Source organism: Pleurodeles waltl, chromosome 4_2, assembly GCF_031143425.1.
Source record: "Pleurodeles waltl isolate 20211129_DDA chromosome 4_2, aPleWal1.hap1.20221129, whole genome shotgun sequence".
NCBI lineage: Eukaryota > Metazoa > Chordata > Amphibia > Caudata > Salamandridae > Pleurodeles > Pleurodeles waltl.
The window spans coordinates 777,258,727-777,285,020 of NC_090443.1; the positions used below are offsets into that span (position 1 = coordinate 777,258,727).

Sequence of the window (26,294 nt, forward strand, 5' to 3'; positions counted from 1 at the left end):
ATTTGAAAGGTATTGCAGGTAAGTACGTTAGGAACTTGGAATCATTACATTAGCATGTATACTTTTCACATAAAACACAATAAGCTGTTTTAAAAGTGGACACAGTGCAATTTCCACAGTTCCTGGGGAGGTAAGTTTTTGTTAGTTTTGTCAGGTAAGTAAATCACTTACAAGTCTCAAGTTTGGGTCCAAGGTAGCCCACCGTTGGGGGTTCAGAGCAACCCCAAAGTTACCACACCAGCAGCTCAGGGCCGGTCAGGTGCAGAGGTCAAAGAGGTGCCCAAAACACATAGGCTGCAATGGAGAGAAGGGGGTGCCCGGGTTCCGGTCCGCCAGCAGGTAAGTACCCGCGTCTTCGGAGGGCAGACCAGGGGGGTTTTGTAGGGCACCGGGGGGGACACAAGTTCACACAAAAAGTACACCCTCAGCGGCACTGGGGCGGCCGGGTGCAGTGTAGAAACAAGCGTCGGGTTTTCAATGTAAATCAATGAGAGACCAAGGGATCTCTTCAGCGTTGCAGGCAGGCAAGGGGGGGGCTCCTCGGAGTAGCCACCACCAGGACAAGGGAGAGGGCTTCCTGGGGATCACTCCTGCACAGGAGTTCCGTTCCTTTAGGTGCTGGGGGCTGAGGGTGCAGGGTCTTTTCCAGCCGTCGGGAAATGGAGTTCAGGCAGTCGCGGTCAGGGGGAGCCTCGGGATTCCCTCTGCAGGCGTCGCTGTGGGGGCTCAGGGGGGACAACTTTGGTTACTCACGGACTTGGAGTCGCCGGAGGGTCCTCCCTGAGGTGTTGGTTCTCCACCAGTCGAGTCGGGGTCGCCGGGTGCAGTGTTGCAAGTCTCACGCTTCTTGCGGGGAGTTGCTGGGGTCTTTAAATCTGCTCCTTGAAACAAAGTTGCAGTTCTTTTGGAGCAGTGCCGCTGTCCTCAGGAGTTTCTTGTCTTTCTTGAAGCAGGGCAGTCCTCAGAGGATTCAGAGGTCGCTGGTCCCTTGGAAAGCATCGCTGGAGCAGGGTTCTTTGGAAGGCAGGAGACAGGCCGGTAGGACTGGGGCCAAAGCAGTTGGTGTCTTCTGTTCTTCCTCTGCAGGGGTTTTTCAGCTCAGCAGTCTTCTTCTTCTTGTAGGTTACAGGAATCTAAATCTTTAGGTTCAGGGAAGCCCTTAAATACTAAATTTAAGGGCGTGTTTAGGTCTGGGGGTTAGTAGCCAATGGCTACTAGCCCTGAGGGTGGGTACACCCTCTTTGTGCCTCCTCCCAAGGGGAGGGGTCACATTCCTATCCCTATTGGGGGAATCCTCCTTCTACAAGATGGAGGATTTCTAAAAGTCAGAGTCACCTCAGCTCAGGACACCTTGAGGGCTGTCCTGACTGGCCAGTGACTCCTCCTTGTTATTCTCATTATTTCTCCTGGACTTGCCGCCAAAAGTGGGGGCTGTGTCCAGGGGGCGGGCATGTCCACTTGCTGGAGTGCCCTGGGGCATTGTAACACGAAGCTTGAGCCTTTGAAGCTCACTGCTAGGTGTTACAGTTCCTGCAGGGGGGAGGTGTGAAGCACCTCCACCCAGAGCAGGCTTTGTTTCTGTCCTCAGAGAGCACAAAGGCTCTTGCACGCATGAGGTCAGACACTCGTCTCTCAGCAGCAGGCTGGCACAGACCAGTCAGTCCTGCACTGAACAATTGGGTAAAATACAGGGGGTATCTCTAAGATGCCCTCTGTGTGCATTTTTTAATAAATCCAACACTGGCATCAGTGTGGGTTTATTATTCTGAGAAGTTTGATACCAAACTTCCCAGTATTCAGTGTAGCCATTATGGAGCTGTGGAGTTCGCTTTTGACAGACTCCCAGACCATATACTTTTATGGCTACCCTGCACTTACAATGTCTAAGGTTTTGCTTAGACACTGTAGGGGCATAGTGCTCATGCACTGGTGCCCTCACCTATGGTATAGTGCACCCTGCCTTAGGGCTGTAAGGCCTACTAGAGGGGAGACTTGCCTATACTGCATAGGCAGTGTGAGGTTGGCATGGCACCCTGAGGGGAGTGCCATGTCGACTTACTCGTTTTGTTCTCATCAGCACACACAAGCTGGCAAGCAGTGTGTCTGTGCTGAGTGAGGGGTCCCCAGGGTGGCATAAGATATGCTGCAGCCCTTAGAGACCTTCCCTGGCATCAGGGCCCTTGGTACCAGGGGTACCAGTTACAAGGGACTTACCTGGATGCCAGGGTGTGCCAATTGTGGAATCAAAAGCACATTTTAGGTGAAAGAACACTGGTGCTGGGGCCTGGTTAGCAGGATCCCAGCACACTTCTCAGTCAAGTCAGCATCAGTATCAGGCAAAAAGTGGGGGGTAACTGCAACAGGGAGCCATTTCTTTACACAAGCCCCCCCCAGCCCACAGGCCAGGAGACTCAGCCAAAGCTGGGAGAGTCTTCCTAGTCTGTCAGGCGAGGAAGAGTAGAGGAAATAGGCTGGTTTGTTGCAGGGCCTACTCTGCCTTACATCCTCCTGTCCAGGTCATTCCCTCTGGGGAACTGACCCACTTCCACAGTGATAGGACCTAATCTGAACTGCCTCTTGTCTGTGCTTTTAATGTCTTCACCCATTCCCTCTATTTTGGGGTTAGAGGTATCCACCTCTGCTAATCTTATCTTAGCCAGGGTCACCCCTAGCTTACCCAAAGAGGTTACCCAGAGCTGGAGTAACCCCACCATGACCAACAGGGTCAGGGGGCCTAACTTGCTATTTGGCATGGGGTCTGACCACCATGCCAAGGATAGGGCAGCCATAAAGGCTAACACCCAGCAGAGGCCACTGACAGCTGTCAGTGCCCAGAACCACACCTTTAGCTCTTCACCTACAAGGGAAGGGGCTAAGTTACAGGCTTCTTTGGGTTCAGGGTGCCTGTCTGCTGTATTAGAGTGGGGGGTTACCACATCTTGTAGTAAACACCCTTCTTCCACTCTTTCTTCTGTTAGCTGAGGAGCCACCCACTCAGACTTAACAGTTGCCTGACTAGCCAGGACTTCTTGTGGGTCAGGTTGGACTTTATCAGAGCCACTTTTGGAGTTCTCCCCTACTGGAGCAGAATCTCCTTGGCTTGCTGGAACCTTGGCTAAAGGTTGTCCACCTTTCCTACTCTGTTTCCTTTTCTTTTTCTTCTGGGGCCTACTTGCATTTACTGCAGAGGCAGGAACTCCAGAATCCTTGGGAGAGGACTGGCACTGGACCAGTTCCTCTCTTGGGCTCTGACTAACCTCTGGGTAGTCATTTCCAAGGAGACAATCAAGGGGGAGGTCTGTACTGACTACCACCCTTCTCCAGCTAAAAGTCCCACCCACTTCTATGGGCACAAAAGCCACAGGCCTATCAGTGACCCTGTCTGGGCTAATTCTTACTCTGGCAGTCTCACCTGGTATGTACTGGTTTGAGAACACCAGCCTGTCATGCACAATAGTGTGACTGGCACAAGTGTCTCTCAGGGCAGTGGCTGGGATTCCATTCACCAGTAGGTGGTGGAAGTGTCTACTTCCCTCTGGAATCTCCAACTCACCTGTTGGGCCCTTTTTCCAGTTGAAGGCTATGAAGACCTCCTCATCTGAGGAGTCATCTCCAATGGCTACACTGGTCACCCCTGGGATTTTGCTAGGGGGTTTGTTTTTGGGACAAGAAGTGTCCTTGGTGTGGTGCCCTGTCTGTCTACAGTTATGGCACCATGCCTTAGTGGCATCCCAGTTCTTACCCTGGTACCCACCTTTGTTTTGGGTTGTGTCTCGGGCCCACCCACCTGGTCTGGTTTTTGGGGGCCTACAGAGGACTCTTTTTCTTTGTTTCTAGTGTCACCCACTTTCTCCTGCGGAGGTTTTGTAACCCCTTTCTTTTGGTCACCCCCAGTGGAAGTTTTGGTTACCCTAGTCTTGACCCAGTGGTCTGCCTTCTTTCCCAATTCTTGGGGAGAAATTGGACCTAGGTCTACCAGATACTGATGCAACTTTTCATTGAAGCAGTTACTTAAAATGTGTTCTTTCATAAACAAATTATAACGCCCAACATAGTCATGCACTTCATTTCCAGTTACCCAACCATCCAGTGTTTTCACTGAGTAGTCTACAAAATCAACCGAGGTCTGGCTCGAGGATTTTTGAGCCCCCCTGAATCTAATTCTATACTCCTCAGTGGAGAATCCAAAGCCCTCAATCAGGGTACCCTTCATGAGGTCATAGGATTCTACATCTTTTCCAGAGAGTGTGAGGAGTCTATCCCTACACTTTCCAGTGAACATTTCCCAAAGGAGAGCACCCCAGTGAGATTTGCTTACTTTTCTGGTTACACAAGCCCTCTCAAAAGCTGTGAACCATTTGGTGATGTCATCACCATCTTCATATTTAGTTACAATCCCTTTAGGGATTTTCAACATGTCAGGAGAATCTCTGACCCTATTTATGTTGCTGCCACCATTGATGGGTCCTAGGCCCATCTCTTGTCTTTCCCTTTCTATGGCTAGGATCTGTCTTTCCAAAGCCAATCTTTTGGCCATCCTGGCTAACTGGATATCCTCTTCACTGGAGTTATCCTCAGTGATTTCAGAGAGGTTGGTCCCTCCTGTGAGGGAACCAGCATCTCTGACTATGATTTGTGGAGTCAGGGCTTGAGAGGCCCTGTCCTCCCTAGATAGGACTGGTGGGGGGGAATCACCCTCCAAGTCACTATACTCATCCTCTGTGTTGCCATCCTCAGAGGGGTTGGCTCTTTCAAACTCTGCCAACAGCTCCTGGAGCTGTAGTTTGGAAGGTCTGGAGCCCATTGCTATTTTCTTTAGTTTACAGAGTGACCTTAGCTCTCTCATCTGTAGATGGAGGTAAGGTGTGGTGTCGAGTTCCACCACATTCACATCTGTATTAGACATTATGCTTCTAAAAGTTGGAATACTTTTTAAGAAACTAAAACTAGTTCTAGGATCTAATTCAAACTTTTACCAAACTTTTAAACTCTAAAAGGAAATGCTAACAGGGACTAACACAAGGCCCTAGCAGGACTTTTAAGAATTTAGAAAAATTTCAAATTGCAAAAACAATTTCTAATGAAAATCTTTGGAATTTGTCGTGTGATCAGGTATTGGCTGAGTAGTCCAGCAAATGCAAAGTCTTGTACCCCACCGCTGATCCACCAATGTAGGAAGTTGGCTCTGTATGCACTATTTCAAAGTAAGGAAAAGTATGCACAGAGTCCAAGGGTTCCCCTTAGAGGTAAGATAGTGGCAAAAAGAGATAATACTAATGCTCTATTTTGTGGTAGTGTGGTCGAGCAGTAGGCTTATCAAAGGAGTAGTGTTAAGCATTTGTTGTACATACACACAGGCAATAAATGAGGAACACACACTCAGAGACAAATCCAGCCAATAGGTTTTGTTATAGAAAAATATCTTTTCTTAGTTTATTTTAAGAACCACAGGTTCAAATTCTACATGTAATATCTCATTTGAAAGGTATTGCAGGTAAGTACGTTAGGAACTTGGAATCATTACATGAGCATGTATACTTTTCACATAAAACACAATAAGCTGTTTTAAAAGTGGACACTGCAATTTTCACAGTTCCTGGGGGAGGTAAGTTTTTGTTAGTTTTGTCAGGTAAGTAAATCACTTACAAGTCTCAGGTTTGGGTCCAAGGTAGCCCACCGTTGGGGGTTCAGAGCAACCCCAAAGTTACCACACCAGCAGCTCAGGGCCGGTCAGGTGCAGAGGTCAAAGAGGTGCCCAAAACACATAGGCTGCAATGGAGAGAAGGGGGTGCCCCGGTTCTGGTCCGCCAGCAGGTAAGTACCCGCGTCTTCGGAGGGCAGACCAGGGGGGTTTTGTAGGGCACCGGGGGGGACACAAGTTCACACAAAAAGTACACCCTCAGCGGCACTGGGGCGGCCGGGTGCAGTGTAGAAACAAGCGTTGGGTTTTCAATGTAAATCAATGAGAGACCAAGGGATCTCTTCAGCGTTGCAGGCAGGCAAGGGGGGGGCTCCTCGGGGTAGCCACCACCTGGACAAGGGAGAGGGCTTCCTGGGGGTCACTCCTGCACAGGAGTTCCGTTCCTTTAGGTGCTGGGGGCTGTGGGTGCAGGGTCTTTTCCAGCCGTCGGGAAATGGAGGTTAGGCAGTCGCGGTCAGGGAGAGCCTCGGGATTCCCTCTGCAGGCGTCGCTGTGGGGGCTCAGGGGGGACAACTTTGGTTACTCACGGACTTGGAGTCGCCGGAGGGTCCTCCCTGAGGTGTTGGTTCTCCACCAGTCGAGTCGGGGTCGCCGGGTGCAGTGTTGCAAGTCTCACGCTTCTTGCGGGGAGTTGCAGGGGTCTTTAAATCTGCTCCTTGAAACAAAGTTGCAGTTCTTTTGGAGCAGTGCCGCTGTCCTCGGGAGTTTCTTGTCTTTCTTGAAGCAGGGCAGTCCTCAGAGGATTCAGAGGTCGCTGGTCCCTTGGAAAGCGTCGCTGGAGCAGGGTTCTTTGGAAGGCAGGAGACAGGCCGGTAGGACTGGGGCCAAAGCAGTTGGTGTCTTCTGTTCTTCCTCTGCAGGGGTTTTTCAGCTCAGCAGTCTTCTTCTTCTTGTAGGTTTCAGGAATCTAAATCTTTAGGTTCAGGGAAGCCCTTAAATACTAAATTTAAGGGCGTGTTTAGGTCTGGGGGGTTAGTAGCCAATGGCTACTAGCCCTGAGGGTGGGTACACCCTCTTTGTGCCTCCTCCCAAGGGGAGGGGTCACATTCCTATCCCTATTGGGGGAATCCTCCTTCTACAAGATGGAGGATTTCTAAAAGTCAGCGTCACCTCAGCTCAGGACACCTTAGGGGCTGTCCTGACTGGCCAGTGACTCCTCCTTGTTATTCTCATTATTTCTCCTGGACTTGCCGCCAAAAGTGGGGGCTGTGTCCAGGGGGCGGGCATGTCCACTTGCTGGAGTGCCCTGGGGCATTGTAACACGAAGCTTGAGCCTTTGAAGCTCACTGCTAGGTGTTACAGTTCCTGCAGGGGGGAGGTGTGAAGCACCTCCACCCAGAGCAGGCTTTGTTTCTGTCCTCAGAGAGCACAAAGGCTCTCACCGCATGAGGTCAGACACTCGTCTCTCAGCAGCAGGCTGGCACAGACCAGTCAGTCCTGCACTGAACAATTGGGTAAAATACAGGGGGTATCTCTAAGATGCCCTCTGTGTGCATTTTTTAATAAATCCAACACTGGCATCAGTGTGGGCTTATTATTCTGAGAAGTTTGATACCAAACTTCCCAGTATTCAGTGTAGCCATTATGGAGCTGTGGAGTTCGTTTTTGACAGACTCCCAGACCATATACTCTTATGGCTACCCTGCACTTACAATGTCTAAGGTTTTGCTTAGACACTGTAGGGGCATAGTGCTCATGCACTGGTGCCCTCACCTATGGTATAGTGCACCCTGCCTTAGGGCTGTAAGGCCTACTAGAGGGGTGACTTATCTATACTGCATAGGCAGTGTGAGGTTGGCATGGCACCCTGAGGGGAGTGCCATGTCGACTTACTCGTTTTGTTCTCATCAGCACACACAAGCTGGCAAGCAGTGTGTCTGTGCTGAGTGAGGGGTCCCCAGGGTGGCATAAGATATGCTGCAGCCCTTAGAGACCTTCCCTGGCATCAGGGCCCTTGGTACCAGGGGTACCAGTTACAAGGGACTTACCTGGATGCCAGGGTGTGCCAATTGTGGAATCAAAAGCACATTTTAGGTGAAAGAACACTGGTGCTGGGGCCTGGTTAGCAGGGTCCCAGCACACTTCTCAGTCAAGTCAGCATCAGTATCAGGCAAAAAGTGGGGGGTAACTGCAACAGGGAGCCATTTCTTTACATGCCCGCTCACCGCTGCGGCCCTGTCTGGTATCACCCTGGTAGCGTGGGTTTATTCCTGGGCGTGGCATTGCAGATCATATAAGACAAACCATTGCATTATTTGATATTGCAGAAGTTACAGGGGGTCGAATGGCCATGATCCTTCTGGATGTTGCAAAAGCATTCAAGTGTGTATACTGGCACTATTTATGGGTCAAGAATCTCAGAAGATCATTATCTTGAGAGGATATCCCTGCTCTCCGATCTTGTTCGCCCTTTATATCGATCTATTTATTGAGCAGCTAATACAAAGTTGGAAAATTTAACCAGCACAAGTAAATTAGTTTGAAACAAAGGTGTTGGCCTATGCAGGCGACATTGCAATAATTACCTCAGACGCATATACCGATATACCGGAAGTTGAGTGATTGGCTTCAGAATTTGGGAAAAAGTCTGGATATCTACTCAACAAGGATAAAACACAAATAGTCTGCATAATAAATATTGACTTGGCTGATGCCCGTAGGGTGGATGTTTCTACACATCTAGGCATCAAGATAACGTCCTAGGTTAAGTCTCTGTATTGGATAAATTTTAACTCATTGATCATAAAATATCAGCTTTGGCTTAAGGCGTATTAATAGGCTATATCTCTCTCTGATTGGCAGGTGCAATGTGTTGAAGATGCTGTATTTCCCTTAAGTGCTGTATCTATTCCGAACCATTCCCCTTGAATTGGATCAGTCCTTTTTACAGAAACTTGATTCAATATGTATTAATTTTGTGTGACAATACAAAATCTGGCTGGCCTATACGTTTTTAAATCTTCCACGGGAGCGGGGTTGGGAGGCTCCTAACTTCCTATTTTATTATTGGTCCACTATCTTACAGCATATGACAATTTTATTCTCATTAGACACTGGTGGCTCAGTGGGGTCGAGAGGGAAAGTGAGGATCCCTACTATAAATGAGCTAGCCCTCAGGAGGTCTGCATATGGTTGTTTTTTTACATCATTTGGAGCCAAGCTATTAGACGAAAGTTAGATTTAAAACTTTTGTTGCGGCTTGGAATGTGTGGCAGAAGGTACGAAAATGAATCAAGATCACACGGTTAAATAGATATATTCCCCTCTGGCGCTTACCCCATTTCCCAGTAATATTGTATGACTGTTTTGGGAAGCAATGGGAGTTAGCTGGTCTCCTTAAACAGGCGATCTATATTCTCATGATCAGTTATTAGCAGTTACCGAGCAACTGCAAAAATTTGGTTTAGGTGATAGAACATTCTTTAAATATCTCCAATTGAGAGATTTTAGTGGGAAAGATGGGCGGGCACATTTTTAATTGGAAAATGTTCCTTTATTAGACTTCATACAGGGTCCAGAATGTAGAATCGGACAATTATTTGGTATATTATTAGACACGGTTCCTGACGATATAAAACATCACGAGGGGTACTAGGAGCAAAGATTGGGTGTGGAGGTGGCTGACTTATTGACATCGATCAATATAGGGATAAACATTTTCCTTTCTTCTAACTTGAAGGCCCAACATTGTAAAATGATGTTTAGGTTATATTTCACTCCGGCAAAACTGTTCGCATGGGGGAAGAGGTGGGATGACAAATTTCCTAGATGCGGGAAGGACCAACAGTCACTTTGCTTATGTTTTATAACTGCAGGAAATTTAAGGCGTTGAAGGGAGGGCTAGAGTCTCTTTGGTGGGGTTGTTTGGGGCAGACATTATTATCACTCCAGCTATGATGTTCCTAGGATACGGTCATCTGTCTGCAGTGATTTAGGCCAGATATACTTTGTGTTTATATCTATGACCATGGCACGTCTGCTTATCGCAACAATATGGAAAGATATAGATGCCCCCCACTTTTCAACAATGGTTTAGGTGGAGGCTCACCATATACAATCTAGAGAGGTCACTGTTTAATCGCAAAGGGAGGAAAGTTAGAAGACAGGGTGACAGGGTATGGTCAGCCTTCAGTAACTGGGTTTTCAGGCGCGTTTGGGTATGATGATTGGCTAGCAGGTGATTAGTTAATCTTTGGGATTTGTTTGATTTCATGTGTAGATCAGATCAAAATACCAGTAGGAACCATTCATCTGAAAGAATTAGATTGGATGTTATTATTATGATTTTGGTACTATAACTTATTGAAGGTTTGATGATTAAGGCTGAATGGACTATTATTTGCTGTATTATAAGACTCTGAATTAGATAACAGTCTGTCATGATATTTAAATTTGAGATCTCAATTATATAAAAAAGAAAAATGAATTCAAGAGAACATCAGTCCCTGTTTTGTTCCAGTAGGCAGTTAAGGAATCAAAAGTGGAGAAATCAGTGTGTGATAAAGTGAAGTGGGAGAAGAGAGGAAAAATAGGGCTCTAATTTCTAAACTTCTTAACTGCCACATGTCTTGCTGTACACACTTGTCTGACGTAGGAAATCTTTTCATGATTCTTCCATGCAACAGTATTTCCTTCCAAAATAGACATGCACTTGAAAAACGTTTCCTTCTCAAATGATTTTATCACATATTCGCCTTCACCTCAGCATTTCTTTCGCTTTAATCCTTTTCCCTGTTTGTTCTTTGTTGAAATTCCAGTAGCCACTCCTCTCCTCTACAACATCTGCTGTCCGTGAGCCACATGCCATTTTCTCTTCCTTATCATGTGGCAGAAATTCCTGCTTCCCCTAGCTTTCCCTGCAATTGGTCCATGTTCTACTCTCCCACTTCAGAAATTACTGATCTTTCTCATTTTCTCCTACCTGTATCCTAACTCGTCTTCCAGTAGTGCTTATTCTTTTATTTTATTCGTATGTTACGGTCTGCCCGCCTTTCCACTGTCTGCTCACCTTTGCAGCATCTGCTGCCCTTTGTCCATCTTGCCTCTTGGATGCCCCTTACATTGTGGAACGAGAGTGCCATAGGCTTTAATGTAAGCAAGGGAAAAGGGCCCCTTACCACAGTTTGGTGGCAAAGGTATCATATTTGCGCTCCTTAGTACCCCTTACAAGCCTTTGGTACCAGTGTCCTTCCTCTGCTGCACATTTGTTCGCTACATCACTGTTCTCTTAGCAGTCCCTGCTCTCCCTTTTATCCTGGAACTGCTCCTGTCACTCTGCTACTCTTAGTGCCCCCTACCTCCGCCTGTGTTTCACCTCTGAGAAATGTTCTCCTCCCCTGTCTTGCTCCTTCTTCCTACGTTGCTGCAGTAGACGTTGCTCACCCTCCTGCAGCTTCGTTTGCTTCAACAATTCCTGATCACCTTATTTCATTCCCTTCTTTTACGTGGTGCAGTCAGTTAATGTGTTCCTTGTACTTATTGTCTATCCTTTCTGCCTAATCTGCATCTCTGTTGAGCTGTGCTGCATTTCACACTTCTCTGCTGTCCACATTCTAAGCTCCCATTCCTCACTTTCTAATTTCCCCTCTCGTGCTCATTTGCTGCTTCCCTGTTTCTCTAGTCTCAATTTTCACTTCAGCAGTTCAGCCGCCATTCTGTATGCTCGCCTTCAAGAAATCATTTTCACATTACATTTTTATAGCTTCTTTCTTCTTCCTCAACAGTATTTATTTGCCATTCTTCGCTCCTGTATTCTTCCAAGAATTCCTGATCTTTGTTTTTCTCACTATACACCCTCTTTTCTCACATCACTTATCTATTTAATCTCTCATCATTCGCCCTAAAATACCCTTTGGTGTCAGTATTAGCTGTTCCCCTTCTTCACCTCACCCACACAGGTTCTTATCTCCTTGCGTATCTTGACTTGGTAGCACTATCTAGACCTCGGCAGTTCTTACTTCCTACATGTTTTCCCTTCGCTGTCCTCATTCAGAAGATTGTGCTCTTCCCTTTCCATTTTATCCCTATGCATTTCTAGCTCCGAGAGCCAGGAGCAGTGCCTACAACTGTGCAAACGCTTGTCACAATTTACTCGCAGAAGGCAGTCTTGTAGCCTTATTCCAATTGGACGGATTGACTGCCTGCAGGAAGAAGACTATGCTTAGCCAGTGTCAGCCCCTGTATTGGAAAGATGGCTATGGCACACAGTTCCTCACCACAGACAAGTTAGCAGAACAGTGTTTTTGAAGGAGGTATGGCAGAGGAGAGTGTGTGCGCGAAATGGCAAACCAAGCAACCAAACCTTGATGAACTACCTGTTTTAGGCTGCTGAGGTCTACTTTTCTTAATCAACCTTTTTTGTACATCCATTATGTCTAAAGAAGTCTTGCGTGGGCTAATTGGAACAATAGAAAAATGCATATGATTCAGTGGGAGACTGAAGACATGGTTTGTTCCAACACAACAAACAATGACCTATCCCTATTGTGCTAGTTCATAAATGTAGCATAATACCAAAGATAGGCAATGTACTGTTCAGACCAGACCAGTAACGATGCAAAAAATAGTGATATAGGTGTTTGTAGGATAAAATAACAATTAATAGTGCAGCAACTGTGCATATATGTATCTGTGTTCGTGACCATCATCAGAGTTTCACAAAAGCACCACTTGTGAGAATCTGTTCTAGAAATACATCATTGTGATTTTAGCCTGCATTCGGCTATATAGCACATGGTGGGAAAAGTAAAAAGAACATGTCTAAATGTATTTAAATTCATAAAAAAAGAAAACACCATATTCAAGTGGGGAACGGAAAAGCCAACTCATTGACCAAACACAGTGGATGAGAAAATGTTGGGTAAAAGCGTCAGCTGTTTAATTCACTGTACCCAGTTCAGCCCTTGAACATACCCTTTGGTCAGTAATACCTGTAGGGCTAAGGGGTTTGGAAGCTTGTGTGCTTGAGAAGAAAAAGCTAATGACAAAGGGAGAACATGAGCCAGGGGTGCAGCAATTCAGGGAATCTGATGAAGAACCTTTCTCCATCATGTAGGTACCTTCCTGGAGGATAGGGGTACAACATTAGTATCAGCAGAGTGGTTACAATCTGGTTGCCGGAGGAAGTGTAACATTTCTAACAGGCTAACCACTTATGATATTCTGATATGTTCTCTTCCACATTGTTGTGAATTTGGCAGGATATCCTAGAACAATTCCTTAGTCCTACATCAACAACCATCTTCATGACTGATTTCTGTCTTCCAAGTTGATTTGAAAATTTCAGATTCTATTCTCCCAGTAGTTCACATGATGTAGTCTTTCTGCTCTTCATGCATAACCTAGGAAGATGTGCCCTATATTTTACTTGGATTCCCTGTTGCCTAATTCTATGTCAGGACCAGAGGCGAGGATTACGCTGTTCTTTCCTCACTTTATTTTCCACAACAGCCAAGACAAACATTAAAGAATCAACAAGCAGAAGTCTATACTCCTCCCAGGGCAGTCTCTGGTGTTCCTGGGGTTTACGGTGGATTCAGTACAGGCTATCTTGAGCCTTCCATCATGGAAGGTTGCCAAGATAAGGCACGAACTGAGCAAAGTAATGGACAGTCCCTCCATATCCGTCCGACAGATCGCCAGGCTAGTCGGCCTGCTCGCTTCTTCCATTCCATCCATTTTTCCTAGCCCGGTACATTACCGGGCCCTCAAGCGCCCCAAAGTAGTCAATCTCAGACAAGGTCTCACATACTCCCAGAAGGTCCTGCTATCCCTGGAGGTGAGGGGCAAGATCCAGTGGTGGCTCACACACATGGGAGCCTGGAATAGGAGGGCTATCTTCGGGTCCTCCCTTGATCTGAATATCAAATCCGATGTCAGCAGCTTAGGATGGGAAGCAATATGTTGGCCTTTTACCACCGGAGGGCTGTGGTCATCACGAGAATGGTCCATGCATATCAACTGCCTGGAGCTCCTGACAGGCTCTTTTGCAGTCAAGTGTTGGAAGAAAGATCCGTCAAAATGCTGCGTTCCCTTAAAAATGGGCAATATGGCAGTGGTCTAGTACATAACTCGACTAGGAGGTACCCTTTCCAAAGCCCTGTGTGATCTACTGCGGTCCTTCTGGAAATACTGCCTGGAGAACCAGATCTCCGTGACATCAGAACACATCCCTGGACATTTCTATTAGGTGGCCAACTGGCACTTGAGGCACTTGAGAGACATGAGCTTATGGCAACTAAGTCTGAGTGTCTTCCGCATGCTGCAGAATCGCTGGGGTGCTTTCTCGATAGATCTCCTTGCATCCAGATTAGATCACCAACTACCCAGGTACGTCAGTTGGAGACCGGACCCTGGAGCGACAGCAACGGATCCCTTTCTGCAGGATTGGCAGATGGAGCAGGAGTATGCGTCCCCACTATTCCAGATGATTATGCACTTGAGGGCACACGTAAGGAGACAGCAGGCGGACCCGGTACTGGTGATGCCAACTTGGAAATCGCAAGCTTGGTATCCAGTTCTTCTGGAACTTTCTTGGGATTTTCCAACCCCTCTACCCCGGCAGCTGGATCTCCATCGGAATCCAGACTGGAATCCACATCCTCTGGTGCTGACGAGGGTGTTGTCTCTTATGGCCTGGAGGATTACCGGAGATAATGGAAAGTCCTGGGAATTTCGAAGCAAGCTGCCTTCCTCCTCTCGAAAACATGGGGAGACAGCACGGTTACAAGATACAGGTCAACTTGGTCCTGATGGTTGGGCTGGTATCGTAGCCGACATGTGGATCCAGTGTGGGCCGACGCTGTCCACGTCTGGAATGTTTTGGTCTCTTGGCTGAGGAGGGCCTGGTCTATCAGTCTATAAATACATTCACGTCGGCGATATCTGCTAGCCATGTGCCCATTGGGGACCATCCGGTCGGTGAACACCCTCTAGTACAAAAGTTGATGAGGGGTATCCGCCTGTCGCTTCCACCGGATGCTAGATACTCAACCTTAAGGGACGTCAACAAGGTCCTAAACTTACTCCTATCATGGCCTGCTAACAAGTGTTTATCCAGGAAGAAACTGTCAGTGAAACTGGCAAGTTTACTTTGCCTAGTATCTTGCAGACGGGTCTCGGATGTTCGAGCTCTGGATATTATAGGTAGAGTGTTTATTCTGGACGGAGTTACCTTTAATATTACTAGACGTACAAAGTGTAATTCTCGGATTGTAATTTACCCTTCTTTTCCAGATTCTCCAAAGTTATGTGTAGTAAGGGCTATTAAGGCATACAAAGTCATAACGGAGGAATTCCGTCTGAATGGGGAACACCAACAGTTAATTGCCCTCCGTAAACCATTTCGGGCAGTCTCCTCGCCCACCATTGCCAGATGGGTTCGCTGGGCTATGCAGGAAGCAGGTGTTGATACCAAGATTTTTATCGCCCACTCGGTTAGGGGGGTGATGGCTTCAAAGGCATTTTGCATGGGGGCACCCTTAGAGGACATCCTGAATGCAGCACACTGGTGCTCAGACTCCACCTTCAAGAGGTTTTACTTGAAGCTGATTCCCAATATGGCATCCCTGGTGGTGGGAAAGCTTAGAAGTAGTGTAATCCTTGCCTCCAGTCCTGACATAGAATGAAAAACTTCCTAGCTAAGAAACAGAAAGTTTCAAGTCTATTAAGGATATGGAGGCGAGGATTAACCCACCCATGATGACACGCTTCCTCTCTTGGTGCCTTAGCGTAAAGGTGAGCATAATGTCCTTCTGCGCTAAACATGTGATGAGAGTTACTGGCATGACCATGCATGATTGAGAATATTTATCATTGACTTGATTGAATTTATTGTGGGAAAAATTGACAGGTTATCATATCGATGGTGTCTTGCGTTTTTGTGCATAGGTTCAGAAGGTTCCAAACAGGAGTAAAGGCAGTTGACAGTGGCTCTTGGTCGCATGAAGAAAGAGGAGGTACAATGGTGACAGTGGACTTTAGGGAAGAGGGAGGACTGGTATTGGCTGTGGACTCCATGAAATGTTTCTGTTTTTCCAAAAGTGTTCATGGGAAATGAGGTTATTTAATGTTTGTCTTGGCTACTGTGGAAAATAAAGTGAGGAAATAACAGTGTAATCCTCGTCTCCGTGTCCTTAATAGAATTGAAACTTTCCGTTATGTTAGCTAGGAAATTTTTCATTCAACACACTCCCACCTTAGAATGTAATGATTCTGAAGTGTTTGTTAATTGTGGCATTTTTGGTTCATGGGGCCTGAAGGCTTGGGTGTTTTCTGTGTACTCTCCTCCTGGTTTTTGCACCTCATTTGTCCTTCACCCAGTTCTACTGTTTGGGTGGTTTGTGCCAATTCTAATCCACAGGCGCCTCCTTATTTTCTGTTGCAGAATCCTAGCCAGCAAACGTACATTTTTTATCTTCTCAGATTGACCTGTTGTGGTGGTCAAACTTTTCTCAGTCTTCTTTTGTGAAGTCTGTCAACCACCTTTCTGCAATCCAGGAAAGACCTGTTTCAACAGTGTCTAGGCAGATACGATCTTTTTAGTCCAACCAAGCCTTCTTGTCGTGCTCCATCTCAGAAATTGGAGTGTCACTCTTTATGCAGATTCTTTCTATTGTTTTATCTATAGGGTTCTTAGGCAGTCGTGAAGCCTTGTGCTTGGATGCACAACAGCTGGGCAGGACTTAAATTCTGTCAAAGCTGGGAACAGGACACCTCCTTTTTTGTACTTGCCTTACCCTCCTCCTTTGCAACCAGCTCCTCTTCCTTTTCAAAGCTACATCTCACATAGACTGAATATGGTTTAAATGCAAACTGATTGTTTTCCCTATGGATAAGGTTGTATAGTCTGCCTGGCTGTTGCTTGTTGCAGAGACATCTGTACTCAAATCCAATTTGAAGTCATTATTATGATAGAAAGCGTTTCTGGGTAGAAAGGAGGGATTGAAATTGTTTAATAGCCCTCTGACCCGGCATCTTTTTTCAAACAATATGATAGCTCACTGTGCTTCAAAAAGAAAGGCACGTTTGAGCAGAGTTAGTTCTTCGCCTTTTTGAGTTAGGCATCTTGGGACTGAATACTTTAAAGCTTACAGATCACACCATATTTTATCTCCTTGGTACTATTGCTGTTTCATCCTCCTTTTCCCATTGTAGCACACAAGTCATAGTAGGCATTGCTTTGTACTGTGGACACTTAGGATACTATTCAAAACACCTGTTCAGATCATTTTTCTGCTATGGGATCCACGATCAGAGAACAGAAAGCAACAACAGGTATCAGCCTGTCACTCGATCCAGTTTCTATATTTAATCAGTCAGACCATCATCACCGCACCTCTGCTCCACAAACTTTATAAACTGAAAGAGGCAAAACAGTACGGATGAGCGGAATGGCCACCTGTAAGGGTCACACATTGTAGCATTCTGAGTGCAATAGAGGGATTCATGGTTACTGCTATGCCTACATTTCCCAGTCTGCGTCCATGTACAGTATTGGTGACAGCAATGTGGAGAAATGCCCTGAGATGTTGGAGTTACAGGACATGTGGGCAGACAGCGTACAAACAGCCACCTAATCTGTACAGAATGGTTATGAACAAACACACATGCACAGGTTTAATGGTTCACCTGCTGTCTGACTTCACCTCGCACCAGTGCCACAAACCACTGGGAGAAGTGAAGAAAATCAGTAGCATTTAGGTGAAACATATGAGGCCATTATACAAAATAACATATTCTGAAAGCTTTGTTTTTTGGTGTTTTGCTCATAATATAAAATATAATGAACCTATGCACCAAGCAGATGTTACTCAATGTATTTTCATGCTTTAAATGCTGTTAATCTGGATTTATTCTTGCACAGATTTATAATGCCATTATTTTTTCAGATCCACCTGCTTCCACGTCAGGAATTTTGGTCTGAAATGAGAGAACTGAAATTACTTTATCTTCACAACAATCCAATTGAAAAATTGAAGAATGTACAAGCCTTGTCTTCATGTTCCAACTTGATAGGACTCACTTTATTCGATACCCCAGCAAGTCTGAAGAAACGCTACCGACATATTGTTGTGAACAGTATTTTGTCACTCAAAGTCTTGGATAACTATGTTATTTCTGATGAGGAGATTATCGAGGACTGTCATCTTACTGATATGTTTAAACCCTTAAATCCTCGTCTCTTTTTGAACATGTTGCCTGTTCTAAAAACGGTAAGCATTTAAATTTAATTTTTTGTGTTTGATATGTTACATATTTTACAACAATACAGTAGAGTTATAAAATGGTTTAAATCCTTTTGGTAAGAGTGGATCTCAGTATGACTTAAATTATGTGTACGCTCATTATTTTGTATATAGAAAACTGGTGTTCACCATTAACCATTCTTTACTATTTATCACCCTGGCAATAGGAATGGGGGAAATATTTTGTGTTACCTCTTTCTAGATCTTCTCCTAATCCAGGCCTTGGGTAGTCACTATGTTGCTTTGCCAAAGCTCCACCTGAGGCTGGCCTGTAAGATTTTATGTGAATCTATAAACTGTAATTCCTTTTTCAAAAACAGAAACTTTAAAATATAAATTGCAAAAGTCACAACCCTGTGCAAAAAGGCCTTATACAGTTTACTCCCATTCCAAACAAATACAAAGGGCCTGATTTACTCGTGTTTACACTTTCACCACCATTCTTTCCTGCCAGTGGAGCCCTATGTCACATCATTGTCCTCACACAAATACACCAGGAACAATAGCTTAACCTACCATATAGATATATTGTATGCATTTGTGTCATATTATGCCTAAAACCTAGAACCTGCTGCTACTATTATCTCATTAACCAACTCTCTTCACGTTGTCGTTGTGGTACCCATGTATCTAACCTGCGCTGCCTGAAGAACAGAATTAAATCTGGACTACTATGGACAATTACAAGTAGCATTAAAGTAGAAAGTGGTCCAGATGTTCCTTTTTTGTCCCCACAGAACAGGCATTTGTCCATACTACTACCTTTACTACCCATTTGATATATGGCAAATATCTAACCTAAACTTAACTACATACAACGTAAGAAAATTGAAGGGTCTAGTTACATCACAGTATAGTTATCTTCCCCAACCTGTTTCTACTACAGGTAGAAACCTGCATGATTTTCCATCAGGTTCTTCTTTCATCCACTAGATCGCAAATAAAATTGAGTATTCTTTTCTAACTCTTTAATCTGCGATCATTTAGAAAATTCTTAATGCTCATAAACCAGGAGAGACTCTGCACCTGGAAACTGCAGCACTTTCTAATGGGATTTCCAATAAGTAAAACCGCTCTCTTTTGACCATACTTTCATCAAAAACTGGAAGGACTTCAGAGCCAGGTTATGCCAAATGGCAACTATAAAAAAAATCCTCTCTCGCGAGCTCCTGGAAGGAAGTCCTTGAAAAGAGCTACGTTGAGTTCCTTGTTGAAGGCAGGAATGTTTGATGAAGTTCCAAAGAGGGAGCCCTGTCCCATCATGGTTGGCCTCCATATGTGATCTGGTTGAATCTGGCAGATTATTTTGGTGAATGCGAATATGAGTTTAGAAGAGTGACATCAGGCTGTCGGTGTATAGTGAGATTCTCTCAGACTTCAACAGAGGCTACCATAGTAATTCTTTTAAAGTTTCTGTTAGTAGCCTTCACATGTAGAAATGAGCTCAGACCTGAGTCAGATATGACAATATTTTCTTTAAATGTATGCTTGGTGGAATGGTAGAATACAGGACTAGGGGCCACTTGGAAATGTATGATGTTCCTGCACCCGATTCTGTGCTTTGCCCTAATTAAGCACAGTGGATGCCCTTCTTTCAGAAGTAGATATACTTTAATCAAGCATAATTATTTAAGTGATTTTAATTTTAATTCTGAACTACCAAGGAATGGAATTTGTGCTGGCAATTTAGATTTCTATAACCTCGTTCTGCAGTGTGTGCATCTGGCTACTATGCTGAAGTACACCAAAATGGAAAAGCAAAAGACATATTTCAGTTTAATTGCATTCTGCTAGTTTTGTGCATCTGAGTTTTATTTCAAAATGGTCTATGTCCTAATGACTAATTAAAACACCTCTGATGTACTAAAGTATATTTTTTCTGGGTAAACAAAAGATACCAACATTCTTTTTTAAGTGGTGGTTAAATTAGGGGTGGGCAAAATGTTTTGTTCCACCCACGGAATTGGAAGAATTTTGGTCACTCTCCATTCCTCTTTAATACAGAGTTATGTTTAAATTCCGCCAATTGCCGTGTGGCAGAGTCTTTCTCCCTTGAGGATCCAGAAAATGCCAGCTGGTGAGCAAGATGTGACATCCACTATAGTGATTTTCTAACACGGGCGGGTGTATGTGGTTTTGGTAAGAAGGCTGTCCATCAAGTAGATTTGCTGCTGCACAAGTAGATTTTCTACTCGAGTGGCAGCAAAATCAGCTTGAATGGCCGCGTGCTCTTGAGCAATGCATGGTGCAGTTTGCGCTGATTTACAGCCCTGTTCAGGCTACCAAGGCTAAATTGCAGTGCAAGCGGTGTTAGCTGTGTATTTTCTGCCATTGCGAAACTCCATGGAATACCATAGAGCGAAATTCTTTGAGTTCTCTTCATCCCTAGGTAAAATAGGAGGGCTGTTTTTTTAACTTTTATGAAAATGGAGGAAGGTCCCATGTATGTCACTGTAAGTTCTCCTGGCCACTTTTTTATGGTCCTGCTAAACAGTGCAGCTTTTGCTAGACAATATTTGAGAATCACCAGGAGAGGGGCTTTGATCTACCCACATGCTGAAAGCCAAGAGTAAATGTTTTCATTGGACAGAATTTGTGTGCTTCCACAAAAAAGTGATTGCCTTCCATGCAGCTGTGATGATTTTATTTATCCAGCTGCCTGAGCTTGAAATTTCAGGGGGACAGAAATAACATTGTAATGCTTTAAAAAAAAAAAATCTCTTAGTTAACTAGATAATGTACTGTGTATTTCTCTCTCAGCGGCACAGATGGCAGGATGGCAGTCAATCAACTACATGCATTTTTAGGTTTGGCTTAAAAGTGAACGTGTCATATAACCTTATGTGATCAAATGTGAGAAGGGCCGGGCCTCACCTGCTTATTGGTCCCCCTTAGTACATGATTTGATTGGGCTGAATTTGTGTGATTTGACTAAAAAGGTTGCATGTATAACACTTTTTGACTTGAAGCAAAGTTTATACTTGATGCAGCAGGATTGAATTGGGTATGGTGGCAAGCCAATGATCATGGCTATCGGCTGGATCTGTTTATCATGAAATTATGTGACAAAGGCACTAAGCCTGACATATTTATTGTTAGAAGCATACATTGAAGTTGATAGGCATTTGGGTGTGGATTGTTATTACTCTTTATTAAAGCCTACAGATTGGTATGTTTTCTACATGGAATCTCACAGATTACCATAGTAGGCAAGAGTTTTGACATTAGCCACCCACTCTGGCAGACTTTGGGGGGGTTCACTGTGATGATTATTGTTAGGCCCTGCTGAGAGAGTTTGTATATTGTTTTGCATCCTGTATTTTTCTGCATATTTGTAATTTTATAATTGTATGCATGATGGTTGCCAGTTTATGTGCACTTGAATAGGCCGGTGTTGGCTAAAGTATAAAGCCAATGTTGAAGGGCTAAGGTTTCATCAGTTCGTTGGGAAAACCATGCCAGATTTAATAGCTATGGTATGTGTATTATGAAACTTTATGACAAAGTCAGTAGACCTGACTTACTTATTGTAAAAAAGCATGTGTTAAAGAAATTAGGCTTTTAAGGGTTGATTGTTGTTGCACTGCGCTAAGTCCATAGGCAGGTACTTTGGTACATGGAATTTAACAGATTACTATAGTAGGCAAGGGTTTTGGTGGTCTACCTGAACAAACTGTTGGGATGGAAGATATGCACTACACTTGTTCTTATTAAACTCTCTTAGGAGAAATAGTATTTTGCATTGCCAACTGTAATTTTGTATACATTTGTACATTTATGACTGTATGCCAGCTTGTTTCTTTGTGTAAAGCATACTCTCTGTACAATGAACGTAAGCTGCTTATGTGACAAGTTATTGATTTAGGCTATATGCCGGATTCTTTATTATAAAAAAATATGATGCAAGCAGTATTCCAGACTCATTGATTGTGAGAAGCATATGTTAAAGTCAATAGGGATTTAAGAAGGATTGTTATTACTCTGAATTAAAGCCTACATGTTTTTAGTTACATTGAATCTCCTCGAATAGTAGGCAAACCATGAGTATAGAAGTTTGCACTTCAAGAATCCTTGTTAAGCGCTTTGAGGAGGGATACTAGTTTGTTTGGCTAATTGATTGCTGTATACATTTGCAGTTTTATGACTGATGCTTGACTTGTGCTCAATTTAATAAGCCTGAGTCTCTGGTGGTGAAACGCCAATGATAACAGCTATAGGTCTGATTGTTGTAGAGGGGAATGTTATGCCTGATATTGCTTTCACTTTCTAATTACTTCCACAGTGCTGCCTTGTTTCCTTCTCGATAATGAGTTAGTTGGCTTACTGTTATCAGGGTTCATGTTTGGCATTACCTCTACTTCTAATTTGCTGTAGTTTAGTGTAGTGTCTCTGGAGTTTGGGAGTTTATTCTGGCTTGCTACTGCTTCCTCAGGAGAGGCCCAGATTGAAGCTTTTTTCAGGCCCTTCTCTCATCGTGCGATCAGGCCAACAACATTTCAGGTTGTGCTATTTACTGGTTGCTTTTCCTGACCTGACGCAGCGCCATACTTGAGGGGCATAATGCCTATGTGTCACTCGCAAGGCTTGCCCCTGTTTGAGCCTCACTTTGTCTTCTGTCTCATCTCTGAAACAGTTGTCTTTTTCTGCTTCATCACCTTTCCTGTTGATTAGGGTGATGCCTTTCTCTGTGATCTGGTGAGCCCTCAGCAGTGGATATCTGTGCCTTGGGCTCTGTGTTCTTCTAATTCCACTGTGAGCTGTGGGTATGTCTGTTTGCTTTGTCGGAGCCCTCAGTGCTTGTTTGTGGCTGCTCACTTCTTTCCTGCATTGTGCCACAGCATCACCCTCCCTGTATCTTTTCTGCTCCTGTGCCTTGGGAGCAGTGGCATAACAAAGCTTGAGGAAGGGCCCCTGTCCAATATATGGAGGGCCCCTACCCCCACGCTTCGTACCCAGTCAGGAGCTCTCAGCCAGGGGCCCACTCAGGCACTGTGCACAGGCGGCCTGTGCACAGTGCCCGAATAGGCCCCTTGGAGCTCCTGGCTGCAGGAGCTATTGCTACACCACTGCTTAGGAGTGTTTTTCTCTGTTGTGGTGGGAAGACTGAGCTTGTGTAGTCTGTGACACTCCCAGGCTCCTGTGCACAAACTTGTGTTGCTGCATGTTTCTTTCTCTCAATGATGGCCTTCTGCCACTTCTACATTTCTTTAGCACTCCCCAATCAATTGGGACTTGTTCTTCGCTGGAGACACACATACATGCCAACCTCTTTACACTAGAAAAAGGGAGATTTCGAAACAATTAGGGGATTACACTTTCCCCATCGACTTGCATTGAAAAAAGGCTTTCTGATGGATACAACTACCTGTGGATTCCTCACCTAATGAATACTCCCACGGGGCCAGCATTCAACGGAAATCTTCTTCCTAGCTTCTGCACGTCGACGAGGACGTCACATTTGCCCACGCGACGCCGTCTGACGTCATACAGGCAATAAGAGGTCCTCGCCGACGTGCCGACGTCAGTTTCCTTTTTTCCATGCGTTTCGAAACGGTTATCTTCGAGGGAGCTACTGTTGCTTTCGAAGTTACAGTGTGTTTTTCTGCATCGTGTTTTTCTCTGAGGTTACTATGTCTCAGAGGAAGTCTGGTTTCAAGCCCTGTCGGGAGTGTGGGGGCAAGATGTCCGTTACTCACCCACATTCGGGCTGCTTATGGTGCTTAAGCTCCGACCACGACGTCGCAACATGTGATTCATGTCAACACATGAATCCAAAAGCCCTAAAAGAGCGAGAAGCCATGCTCTTCATGGCGAAGTCAAAAAGGAAGGAGAAGAAACATCATAGGAAGTCCTCCTCGCCGAGGTCTCATCGGCGTCATCGAGACTCCCGGCGCCGTAGGGATTCACGGCGCCATTCCAGCAAGGAGAGGTCTCGATCGAGGTCGCCTTTGGCTCGGCGTCGAAAGACTTGGGAGGTCAGTCCCACATTCACTCCACATCCATCGACACCGTTGCCTTCTCCGGCTTCGCCGACTTCGCCTGGGCAGACATCTTCAGTGATTGAAGTGACGCAGCCTCAGGTGTTCTCTCCGGCGTCGCAGATGTCGAGGCTGGCGTCGGGGTCGCCTTCGATCCAGGCACCCCAGTATCCGGCTTTTCCTGCCCCTGGAGCCGGTAATTCCACATTTCTGAATGCAATGTTTACCATCTTCCAGCAGATGGCTCCAGGCGGTGCTCCGACCGGTCCTTCAGGGCCGTTGGCTTTCACCTTGGGTGCTCCGGTGCCGCTACGGCCAGCACCCTTCATGCCCTTTCTCCCCTTGGGGAATGTGGGCTTAGCGCCGGTGTCGGCTCCGGTGTCTGCTCCGGTGGCTCCAGAGGTTTCGGCCCCGGAGGTTTCCATCCCGTCGACTTCGGGGTTTCGGCCAGTGACCCCGACAGGACCATCTGAGACTCCGAGACGAACCTCTCTTCATCCGGCTCCGAACTCGGCGTCGAAGCTTCTTGTGGCGCCGGACATGGCGTCGGATGGATCCGGCGATCGGTGTCGTTCCTCGAATTCGGCAGATGCCATGTCGACGCCGCGTATTGAAGAGAGGCTACATTCTAGGAGACGTGCTCTCCGTCTCTTGGAGGAACAAGAATACCAACGGGTCTTGGCGGAAGGAGAAATTGAGGATTCTGGTGAGGGTCTTCATGGACTGGATACAGCTAGTGGGCTGGATACTTCCCCTGAGTGGGACTTGTCATCTCCAGGGGAGTATACTGAGGAGGCAGCCACTTTTCACGCTGTAGTAAGAAAGGCAGCTAACTTCCTCGAACTGCCTTTGCCGGTAGCGGAGGTGAAACAGAATTTATTAACTGAGGTCCTACATCCGGCCTCTACTGCAGCAGAGCCTCTTTTACCATTCAACAAGGCTTTGCTTGATCCGGTATTGGAGGTTTGGAAGAAGCCGGTATCTTCCTCAGCGGTTCATAGGGCTGTGGCCAGGAGGTATCGGGCTGCACCATCTGACCCTGGCTTTCTGTCCAGACACCCTACGCCGGAGAGCTTGGTGGTCCAGGCTCCCTGTTCTTCTAGATCTGCGGCTGGATCTTTTCCGACGGTGCCGGGGGACAGAGACTCCAAGAAGTTGGACTCACAATCCAAGAAAATATTTTCATCCTGTAGCATGGCGTTGAAGTCCACCAACGCTACATGTATCTTGGGGAGGTACATCGATGCTCTTATGGACGAAATAACATCATCGCATACGGAGCTTCCCCAAGGGCTCTTGAATATCGTGTCGGATGCCCAGGCTGCTGCAACCCAGGTTATCCAATCTGGGTTGGACACAACTGACTCAGTGGCTAGAGCGATGGGCACGGCTGTGGTTGCGAGGAGACAGGCTTGGCTTCGCAACTCAGGGTTCTCTTCGGACGTGCAGTCGACCCTGTTGGACCTCCCGTTTGATGGGGACAAACTTTTTGGGGCCAAAGCGGATTCGGCCTTGGAAAGGTTTAAAGAAAGCAGGGCCACAGCCAAGTCATTAGGACTGCAAGCCGCTTCTTCTGCCTCCTCCAGATTTTTTAGGAGGTTTCGTGGATTTAGACGTGGCTGTTCCTCCCCTTCCTTTCGGGGGAGATTCCAACAACCTGCCTCTTCTCTCACCTTTAGATTAATTAGAGGGAGAGGTAGGGTCCGCACCAGGGGAGCCTCTCAGCAGCACTCTGCCTCTTCCTCGTCCTCTGGAGGGGTGCAGCAGGGGAAGCAGCCTTAGGCTTCCACTAATTCTCACTCACTCCTCTCCTGTAGGGGGAAGGTTACTGCATTTTCTTCACAAATGGGAAGCTATTACATCAGACACTTGGGTTATCAGCATTGTGGGAAAAGGCTACACCCTTCCCTTTCGGGAGTTTCCGCCCCCCATCCCGCCCCGCCCATCTTATTGTTCTAAAGACCACCTCCTGTTGTTAGAACAGGAGGTTCAAGTCCTCCTTTTAAAGGGCGCGGTGGAGTTGGTTCCAGAGCAGGAAAGGGGTCAAGGTTGTTACTCGAGGTACTTCCTGATTCCCAAGAAGGATGGTCGGTTGAGACCAATCCTGGACCTGAGGATCTTGAATTGGTTCCTCAAACAGGAAAAGTTCAAGATGCTGACCCTAGCTCAGGTGCTTTTGGCGTTGAACAATGGAGATTGGATGGTGTCTGTCGACTTGCAGGATGCTTATTTTCATATCCCGATACTCAAGTCGCACAGGAAGTATCTCCGGTTTGTGGTGGGGTCGCAGCACTATCAGTTTGCGGTCCTCCCGTTTGGTCTTACTTCAGCACCTCGAGTCTTCACGAAGGTGATGTCGGTGGTTGCAGC

The 26,294-nt window shown here is 45.9% G+C and overlaps 1 protein-coding gene across 1 annotated transcript in view; it reads left to right on the forward strand.

The window, feature by feature from the left end:
* The window catches only part of LRRIQ3 (leucine rich repeats and IQ motif containing 3), a 252,627-nt gene that overhangs the window by 27,739 nt on the left and 198,594 nt on the right, over nucleotides 1-26,294 (forward strand). The window contains exon 3 of the mRNA XM_069232440.1: nucleotides 17,590-17,913. Within this exon, the coding sequence (XP_069088541.1) occupies nucleotides 17,590-17,913 (324 nt within the window). The remainder of the gene's footprint in view (nucleotides 1-17,589; nucleotides 17,914-26,294) is intronic.